Source organism: Bidens hawaiensis, unplaced genomic scaffold, assembly GCF_021521415.1.
Source record: "Bidens hawaiensis isolate Kalapana, Puna unplaced genomic scaffold, B.hawaiensis_p1.1 tig00048263_1, whole genome shotgun sequence".
NCBI classification, from domain to species: domain Eukaryota; kingdom Viridiplantae; phylum Streptophyta; class Magnoliopsida; order Asterales; family Asteraceae; genus Bidens; species Bidens hawaiensis.
Genome location: NW_027506070.1, coordinates 5,007 through 16,012, shown reverse-complemented (window position 1 = coordinate 16,012; position 11,006 = coordinate 5,007). Strand labels below are relative to the sequence as shown.

Here is an 11,006-nt window from a genome sequence, read left to right as displayed (position 1 = left end):
ACCACACCACAACCACCGCCATTACAGTCATTACCCCCACCATCGTGACACCACTTCCACCACCGCTATATCACAGTTGCCGCCACACCACCACTGTTGTAGCACCTTCACCCACCTTCCCCTTAATCAACTTTTTGATTGTTTGTTTTCGTGTTCAATCGAACTAAGGTATGTGTTTATGTTTATTAAGTTTGGGTTGTTTATTGGGTTTGAATGATAAATTCTAATCGGGCTACCCCCTCCAACGTTCATATTTCTCGGAAATCCCCCCCTCACAGCGTGATAGCCATCATGCACACAACCCCCATCACGCGTGATGGACGCCGGTCACGCACCAGCCCGGGTGTCCTTAGCAAGTCTTTTATAAAAATAAAAGGTTTTAAAATTTATGTTACTAATATAAGATGGTGAGTTTCTTGGAAATCTTGAACATACATGGTATGAAAATGGGTATATTATGATTATTTTTCTTAATTTAATAGTAGTCAATTTCATGAAATAAAACTTATCCCAAACATGAGACACCCACTCTCCTTAAACAAACATCCAAACACACCCCGATCTTTATTTGCCTCCATTATTGTCACATTTTGCTTGCAAACCAAACCAAACCAATCTACTTGCAAGTAGCCACCAAGACTCTTCTTGGGGCTAAAGATGGCCTTCTTCCATGAAGTGTTGCATAATTATCAAGAAACAACACATCTCCTTTTTCCCACTTAAATTGAATACTCTCTTCCTCAATTATTTCTTCACATCTCTTCACTATGTCCTTTGGTATCTCCATCCCATCTGCCATCATAGCCGAGCTAAGCTCCTTCCCGTGCATACCGACCAACGTGTTGAACCACATTCGCCTCCTTTTCCTTCCCTCAAACACCTTTGTCAACGGCCTCGGCCCCAAAATCGTCTTTATACTACCATTTTCTAGCCATTCCACGTCCATCCCTAGCGCCCTTGCCCTGTCAGGTTCGTGTCTAACTTAGTAACAATAAAGTTATATGTAAAATACAAAGAATCAATTATAACAACTGTTTCTGGAAAACTTATGGGATTTGGTATACGGTTGATGTACCTTCTCTCGGCTTCTTGTTGGTCATGTGTTGCAAAGGCGTCTTGCCAACCGCGACCTCTCATGGAGGTGGTGTTGTCGTTGCTTAGAGCGATGAACGTGTATTTCAAGCCCTTTGCCTCAACTTCCTCCACGAATTCCGGAAACTCCTCAATCATTCGTTCGGTGACTTTAAAGCTTGGTACGAATGGCGTCTCTCCACCCTCTGGTGGTGGAATTTCACAGAACAGTATCACCTTCTTTGGGAACTCGTTTATCTATTCATATAATATTATCAATGTCACATACATAAACTTTGTGAACAATATTACAAATGTCTGACATACCAGAACCATTTCATGATGATAGTAAATGAACTCCGAAAGAGGTCCTTCATTAGCGGTCCAAATTCGCTTGTGGATATGTGTTCGAGGGGCGGGGCCCACGTACCGGATATCCTCCCAGCCAAACGTCTCCACAATGTCATTGAACTCGACCGCATTCTTGACATCAAACCCTCGCAACAAAACCGCACTGTTCTTAGTCACCAAGTCATCAAACCATTCTTTGTTGTTCTTGAGAGCCTCAAGTAACGAGTCGATCCCGTTCTTGTTCGGACCCGGCGGCGTGAGCACCAACGGCAAGGTTTCACCGTCGACCAACTTCTCACCTTCGCATTTCCCGACCTTAAATTCCTTGCAGTTGTACTCCATTTTTGTCACTTGTGTACTTGATGGTTGATTATGAGATTAATGACTAGAATGAAGGAGTATTTATAGGCACAATCATGGTTAAGTTGTTCCAAAAGCTAAATCCACAATATAAACCTAACTTTAAGACCGATGATCATCACAAAGATGCATACTTGTCTCAAATATAAAGACGACTTGAGGCTTATTTTTAGTATTTGTTTCTATGTTTAAAGAGGCCGAAAGATTCTTTTTCATGTCATGAAATATACTACCAAAGGAAAAGTACAAAAAGTTTAATAAATGTATAAAGTCTAAGATTTAGCAACTTCGTATATATTTAGATACTTCATATAAATTTGAATAGCTTAAATAATTTAAGGATTTTATTGTAAAAAAAGAGGATATTTTTTGAAAGGCCAACAAAACCCGGCCACTGGGTACACACATTGGCAAAGTGTCAACCACGTCTGCGATCACAGACAGCACTACTGATCTCGTCCCTCACGAATTCTAGGGAAAACCCATTATGGTAAAACCCTGCTTGTGCGTGACATTTTGTCCCAAACGAGACTCGAAACAGTGAACTCCCTATATAGACGAAAGGCACAAGCTAAAGAATCGAGAGAGATTTGAGATTCCGTAAGTAACTTAGTGCTCCATACGTGAAAATTTCCCCTCATCCGGCTCCAGCAGATACACTAAGTAAAGAAAGGTCGAGAAAACTCCCAAACAACAAAAGGATCTACTCCTTACTCAAGTTCCTAGTAAAGATAAACATTCAAACAAATTCACTCATGATCAAGTTATGCTCCTAGGTACCGGTAATTGTGATCCTTTATACATTCATTGTAGCAGATGCTATATAACAATATATCATTTATTTAATGGTAAGGTGATAAAATGATTAAAGGTTGACCGGTGCTCAATTGAGTATGGAAAACTAAAGTTCTTCCGGCTTCACCCAAAGAATTACGTAAGCAGACTTGTAACACCCCAAAATATTATATTAATCGAGTCGAGTATGAAACATGAAAAGTTTGAAACACGTAACTAGGATAATATTCAACCTAGTTAGTACTTAGTTTAATACCTTTTGAAATATTTATACCGCTAGAACACTGCTTATTTGGTAAAAATACGACTTAATTATATATTAAATTTCGACATATTTAGATTTTTTTATCTTTCGTTTTTACAATTTTCTATAATAAAAAAAAACGTTATCGAATTTGCCTTGTTTTCATATTTTATATCATCGATATAAAGGAGATGCATTTTCTAAGTGACTGGTAATTATTAAAGAAATATATATTCCAAAGTCTATTGACTCATTTACTACCAAAAACATATGTAAAATGGTGATTACAAGATTATCAAGCCATCATTTTCACTTTTAGTGTGGGACGGCCAAAACCAATTCCATATATTTAATTAGGCATTGAAGAGATTTGATATCATGTTAACCATAAAGATTTGACGTTAATTCAAAATTAAGGTTAATGAATATCAAACTTGAAATATTCAATATATCCCGTGATTTTGTGCCAACATGATCATTTTTAGTATAATCGGGATTTGCTTAATACGGAAGGGAAGGAAAATAAGAATGTAGATTGATGAGTTAGGACTCTGGAAGTATGGAAATTTTTCATAATTGGTGCTTTTTATAAAAGTTATTTCAAAAATGGTATTGGTTTTTGAACTTTTTCATAAATAGTGTAACCGTGGTTTCAAACCATGGTTTGTCTTCTTTTATTTAAGCATGTCAGATAGAATTTCATAAAACAATACATCTTGATTAAAATAATACAAACCATGGTTCGAAACCACATATTGTAGCCAAATTTGCAACCTAATACCACTTTTCGTGAAAGTGATGGTATTGTTAGTCAAGCCGTGGTTTGAAACCACGGTTTGATGTTTTTTTTTATTATTTTTTTAATAAAGGTAAGCATATAAGTTCACGGTAAGAACTGCAATACGAAAAAGCTATCAACCATCACGTGTAAACATTATTGAATTGAGAAGAGTAATAATAATAAAATTCAAACCTTAGTTTAAAACCACAGCTTGAGTTAAGATACAAAAAGTAAACATATACATACATATATTTCTCGGCATTTAAAAATATTAAAAAGTTCAAACCGTGGTTTCAAACCACGGCTTGAGTAATAAGCAAAACCATCACCTCTCCTAGGTGGTATTAGGTTAATATTTTATGCAATCTGTGGTTTAAACCACGGCTTGCCTTATTTTAATCAAAATATTTTTTTATATAATTCACATCTGACACACTCTAAAAAATAAATACCCAAACCGTGGTTTCAAACCACCGTTACACCATTTTTGAAATACCTCTTAAAACCATACTATTTGTGAATCAACTTTAACAAAGACACCATGTTTGAAAAATTTTCCTGGAAGCATAGAGTAACACTCATTCATGACTATTCTTGATTTATGTACTATTCTTGATTTATGTACTGACTAAATCGAGGGATCGTTCCCGGGGTCTCGCTAAAAGTCGTTTCATCATTTGACTTATATTTATAGATCCATTTACACCTTATTCGTTTTCTACTGGTTGGTACGTATCTAGTTTTATTTATGGTTAGGGCTTCTGTTTCTTGTTTCATAACTTTAACCTAGTTAACATCTTACATTTTTCAGAGCATGTTTTGTGTTTGATGTTTTTAACTTGGAAGAGAAGAAAGCATTTTATAATAATTAGATAGATTTGAGCATGTAACAAATTTTTCTATCCCATATTTAATTGTTCTGTCACGAACAAAGTCAGTGTATTTTTTTTGGTATTATTGCTAAGCCTACATTATTTATGAGTGTTTTTATTAAGGCCGGTGTAGGTGTCCATGGGGATGTTAGCATCAGCTATTTCCTCGTTAAGATTTTCAACCACAACCGGTTGTCGAAAGGTATGAATGTTACCAATATGGGCATCGGCCTCCAATTGGTTTACATCAATATCTAGGGTAACACCCACTGGGTTGTCACCTAAGTTATTATTGGGAGGACCTTGTTTGTTCCCTGAATGGTCTATGGACTACAGTTCTTCTCAATTTAACCGTCAAGTTTTGGTTGACATTGTTTGCAAAGGATTACACAAGTTTGAGACATAACTTCAAGGTCGAAATTGAAAAAGATTTACAATACACTGGGAGGAAACGGTAGCTAAACTGGATGTTTCGGCTCACTTTCAAGGGATGTTGAGCAATCTTGGCATATCTTTAAAAGGTGTTCCAACGAAAGCAGTATATGCTCGTTTCTTAATTCAGGAACCAATGATGATTAAGGAATACTAATGTTCGCTCAATTAAATGACTAAAATCGCAGATAGAGGAGTGGATATTCAAGTCCATACGACCACAGTCGGGGACAAGCCCACTGAGGTGGTCGAGTTCTGGAGAACCGAAAGATCACATATATGGATCAAGAAGAGTTCCAAGAAAATCAAGACAAAGGATATAAGCTTGGAGACAAGGATTCCCTATTTCCAATCGGTAATTAGAAGGAGGGGGGGGGGGGGGGTTGGACGTAATTCCCTCTCGAATACAATACCTTGTCGGGTTAGGTCGAGTAGTCCGGTTTTGAGTTATGGAGTTAGGTCAATTAAATATATCAAATAGTGATAAATTAGATAAGTTGTTTTAAAAAGGTAAACTAAATTAGTAGCTAATTATATGGTTTTTATTTATTCCTTATAAATTCATGTCCATCTCTAATTATCATGAGTTATGATCTATAAGACCTAATCAAACTTGTAATTATGGTTATGAGTTTGTAATAAGTTTTAGAGTCATATTTTTCTGGTTAATATGATTGAGAGTTACAATTCAAATTCATCATATGTTATTTGGATCGATTGTCTATTGAAGCTTGACATAAATCATATAATAATAATACGTGTAATCGTATAATCTATTACTTTGCAACAAGAACTTTAAACTTATAAACTTCTCATCATTTTTCTTTACTTTTCTGTATCATGAAATCAAGTAATCTATGATATTTGAAATAGTTTCTTTAATAGAAAAACAATGATACGATTTGTGCAATGCTTTGTTAATGTCAAACAAGAGAAGACCAAGAGTAACAAGGGTATATGTAGATTATCCTACTCTCAAACAATGGCTAACCCAAATAGATACAAACAATATATTTGTCTTCACGTCGTCCAAGTATTTTTACAAAATATTGTCTCCTCTTTTAGAGGCAACTAAAGACAAAAGAACATAGATATACACGTTAGAGGGATGTTTAATACAAACTAATTTTTATATGGAGGATCATGAAAACCACAATATATTCTTGTACTTTTTTTTGTTTTAATTATAACAATATATGACGATTATATAAGCTTGCTTATCCCACTCTCTTTCTAACTATTGTTGTATTTACGGTACTAGTTTATTTCCTACAATATTCTACTTAAAACTATTTCTGTATCTAGCGTGTCTCGTACACGTCAATGGTCTTGATACTATCGGTCCACAGTCTACACTAACAAAAAGAAAGCAAGACATTTCAGACCTCGACAATTTACGGCCCAAAGTATTTGTCCTATTTATTATTATTATTATTATTATTTGATGTTTAAGACATAGTTGATCACAAGGGCATACACATTTTCTCAATTTATAACATGAACAGGACATGAAAATAATCATGTTTTGGATTGTTACGTCTAACTGGTTTAATAAATGGGTTGGTCGTTTATTTATCTCACTTGACACTTGAATAAGAGAATTAAATGGGTTATGTTTAAGTTATGTAATTTCAAGTAAATATATGTGGTTGGAGATGTGTTTCACGATACAACTTACGTGGACTAAATGATGAGTATGGAGCACTCTCCAAGGTTTGTTTCTTTCATATTCTTTATAACTTTACTAGTTTTTATCCCTGTATTATGGGAATTGTTTTATATTATTTATTTTTTGTTTTTTTTTTATTTTTTTACTATATGAAAGTTAATAATATACTTATGATTTGATGATAAATTGTTTCACAAATAAAAGAGATGTTATAACCTAATTTAAAAACTATATAGGTTTAATGAGACCCAAGACCCGTTTATTTTTTTAATATAAAATCATTTTTTGAATTATAAATTATATATATATATATATATATATATATATATATTTTAATAAATCATATATTAATTTTTAGTATATCCCTACTTTATAGGATTTTTATATCAAATATTTGGTAAATTAGTTTTTAATTTAATGAGATGTTATAGTCCGTTTAAGAAATATCTGGGTTTGATAAGACCATACCCGTGAATTCGGGTCAAATGCATGAGAAACCTCCATTTAAAAATTAAGCAAATCTGGTGACTCCAAAAAAAGGAGAACGACCACATCACGACATGTAAGATTTTTATGTTTTCATTTATATATATTATTGATATTAATACTTCTTTACTAAATTGCTTATAGAATTTATATACTAATTATACTATATATATTAAAGGAAACTTAAACCGCTACCGCTAACTTTAAACTTTTGCATTTTTAGTCTGTCAACTTTTAGGTTCTAAACTATTTTAAATTGATCCCAAACATTCTGTTTTGCTAAACTTTGTTTAATTTGCCCTTCTAAAGTATTCATGATTTTAATATATTGTCTAATTGTTGTTATATATGTATATTTTAAGTTACCGATCTTTTATAATGACCACCATACGAAGTTTTTTTTTTAAATTTTTAGTATGTCGTTATGACATGTTTATTTCATCTATGTCGAGCACAATAAAGTATATAAGTTTCGTTGAAAACTAAATTGGGTTCGTAATAAAATATATTTTTTTATTGTAAGCTACATAGTGAGTGCAGTACCACGTTGATACTATAATGAGCCGAACCGATACAAACCATTTTTTTGTATTTAGATAAACATTTTTTATCGAAGTAATAGTCGTTATGATTTTTTTGTATATTTGCATTAAAAAACTCGAGACCGTTACCGAGTTCCTCGCACAATGCGCGAAAGAGAACACACTAATTATTATTAAGAGAGGATTTTATACTGAAAAAGAGTACAAATTTAGTTCCTTGGCTATCACATATGTATAATTATAGCATTGTGCAAAGGTAAGTGAGTTCAAACTTCGAGCTCATTTGGATTTTCGTCCCACTGTATGTTACGTTAGAAAGTTCTGATCTAGTGATGGCGCAATGACTGTCAAGTGACAGCCGGCGGCATGGTTTCCCTGGGTAACGCCAAAGCCAAACTCTGAAAGCCAGCGTAGACCCGGTTAAGACAACATAGTCGGCCAGAATGGGACAACGCGAGTCTCCAAATTTGGGGAGTGCAATGACATAAAACACAAGAAAGTCGATGTTCCAAAAATAATATGTGTACTTATAGGTATAGTCCCTTTACAAGTTAAATTTGTTTTATTATTTTTAAATTGATTACTTTGTTACGCTTAGGGGTATAAACGATCGAAGCCGAGCCTGAGCTCGAGTTCGAGCTCGACTCATTACTAAAATAATATTATTGTATTCTGGCTTTCGTGCTTTGTTGGGTCTCCGAGATTCTTTCGATGACCTATGTTATTAGCGGCATCCCGAAAACGTCCGGGTCTAAATATGCAACTTCTGTCACACCCGAACTAACGATAGCGGAAGCGTAATGTCACATCCCGACCAAAAGTGGCGGGACATGTAGGGCACGACGGATTGCTCAAGAACACAATGACACTATTGAAGTGACAATATTTAATCAACTCATTCAATCATCAAATATAACACAACTTGTTCATTACAAATAAAACAAAGTACAAGATAATAAATAGTTTCATTTAACTGATAACCTAACGATCCAAAATAAAAATAACGTCTTCAAATCTTCATTCAACCAATAATCAAAATCTGTAACGTTGCATAAAATATATTTTGTCAACACGAATGTTGATGAGAAATTCCATGATTTTTGTATGTATAATATGAGGCAAACGCAATTCTTATGTGAAACCATAAATAATAACAACAGTTGTGGTATATAAATCATAAATAATGAGGCTCCTTTCTAATAGGTAAAAATACCAAATTACAAGGAGGAGCATATGATCATACATATATATTGAGGATGAGGATGAGGCCAACCAACAAAAGCAATAAACATTTAGCAATTAATCTTATGAGGCATATGGCACACAATCAGGTAATTATTCTAAGTAGCACATAAACTAGAGTTGCGGTTTGAGAATCCAATTCTTAAATCATTTTTATTTAAGTAAGTATGCAAGCTACCCCCAAAGTACAAAAGCAAAAACGGGGATGAAATTACTCACTTGGACAAAGTACGCGATGAAGAAAACTTATAATAATAATCTTCAAGAAAGTGAGCCGACGGTTTAACGAGCGCGTCTTAGATTGAAAGATCTTGAGTTAATATTGAGTCTTGAATATGAAAAATAAATGATATAAAGTGCATAAAAACAAGGCTTGGGTTTTCGAGAGTGTAAGTTATATTTTACAAAATGCGGTTAAATAAAGTATGTATAACATAAAATGGGTTTAGTGCTAGCGTGCATGATCCCACTAATGTAAGCATCAAAATCCGACTTTTAAAGATGTGTTCGGTTTAGTCGGCTCGGGACTTGATAAAGCAACAAATCCACATTCAACTTCCCAAAACATTTAAATATATGAATGACTTCAATAAAATCAGTAGCTTAAACAAGTTTAAAAATTTGTATTAATTAAAGTCCCAAACTCGGGTTTAATCGTGCGTAAGTCGGCCCAATCTCGGTATAAAACCAAGTTTGGTTCCGATGTACATACCATAATCTTAGAAATATAAATAATATAAAGTGCAAATGAGTTAAAAAGGTTTGGAAAGATTTTTGGTGGTTTGAACGATGACTAGCTCATTAAGACGAGTAGTTCAACTTTCACTCGGTTTTTACCCGAAACTTGGTTTAAGCCAAGATTTGTTCCAACACTTCCATAATCTTAAATAATATGATAAATATAATTTAAAACATAACTAAAAGGATAGGTTGAACTTTTGGTGGTTTGAACATTGACTAACTTGTTAAAACAAGTGTTCGGTTTCACTCAGTTTTTACCCGAAACTTGGGTTCAAGCCAAGATTTGTTCTACACTTCCATATCAACCATATAATAGCTAAAGAAAAACTCAGATCTAAAGTGTTTCATACAATATATTTGTTTAAAATTTAAAAAGTGCTTAAACAAGTGTTCGGTTTGGTTCGGTCCTTGACTCGGTATGAAACCGAGGATGGTTACCACATGTCCAACACCATAGAACTAAAATATAAATGAAAACTCAGATCTAAAATGTTTTCATGCAACATGGTTGTTCAAAAGTTAATAAAGTGGTTAAACGAGTGTTCGGTTTTGGTTCGGTCCTTGACTCGGTATGAGACCGAGGATGGTTACCACATGTCCAAAACCATAGAATATTGCCCAAGATAAAAGAAATAATGATCGATCAAAGAAAATAACAAGATAACAATTTGCAAAAGGTATATGATCTTTATTGATTTGAGGGTATATATAGACCACATACATGTTCGTTCATGTCTTTTGATCTTAGTGCTAATTACAACTTTAGTCCTTCTACAATAAACAAATATAAAACTAACTAAAACATACTATGACATATATACATAACTAACCCTAGACTCCAACTTGGAGGGATTAAATCTAATATTCACCCCCTTAATCACGAACAAGTAAGTCTTCAACACCGAGCAGTTTCCTCATTGTAGCAATCTTTATCCTTGCCAATGCTTTTGTTAAGATGTCCGCTTTTTGAAGTTCTCCACTTATATGTTCAACAGTGATGTGATTGTCTTCGACACATTCCCTTATGAAATAATAACGGGTGTCAATGTGTTTACTTCTTCCATGAAACACTGGGTTCTTCATCAGCGCGATAGCGGATATGTTGTCGACATATAGAGTAATCTTTTCTTCTTTCCATCCGGTGAGTTCACTTAGTAGTCTCTTTAGCCATAGTGCTTGACATGCTGCAGCCGTTGCAGCCATGAATTCGGATTCACATGAAGAGAGTGCCACGGTTTGTTGCTTTTGTGTGCACCAAGTTATGGGAGAATTCCCAAAATAGAACACTATCCCAGTAGTGCCTTTTCCTTCTTCAGTATTAACACCATAACTGCTATCACTATAACCAGTTATTTTACATCCTCCATTTTTCTTATAAGTTATACCGAAGTCTTTAATTCCTTTGATATAACGTAAAACT

General features: G+C 34.1%; 1 protein-coding gene across 1 annotated transcript; it reads right to left on the bottom strand.

Annotated features, from left to right (window-relative positions):
- Nucleotides 1-599: 599 nt before the first annotated feature.
- Nucleotides 600-1,865, bottom strand: LOC143616587 (clavaminate synthase-like protein At3g21360). Its single transcript, XM_077089385.1, has 3 exons — nucleotides 1,399-1,865; nucleotides 1,076-1,329; nucleotides 600-962 (listed from the first exon to the last, which is right to left on the bottom strand). The coding sequence occupies exons 1-3, from the start codon at nucleotides 1,762-1,764 to the stop codon at nucleotides 617-619; spliced, it is 966 nt and encodes a 321-aa protein (XP_076945500.1). The 5' UTR covers nucleotides 1,765-1,865; the 3' UTR covers nucleotides 600-616.
- Between the last annotated feature and the right edge of the window lie 9,141 nt (nucleotides 1,866-11,006).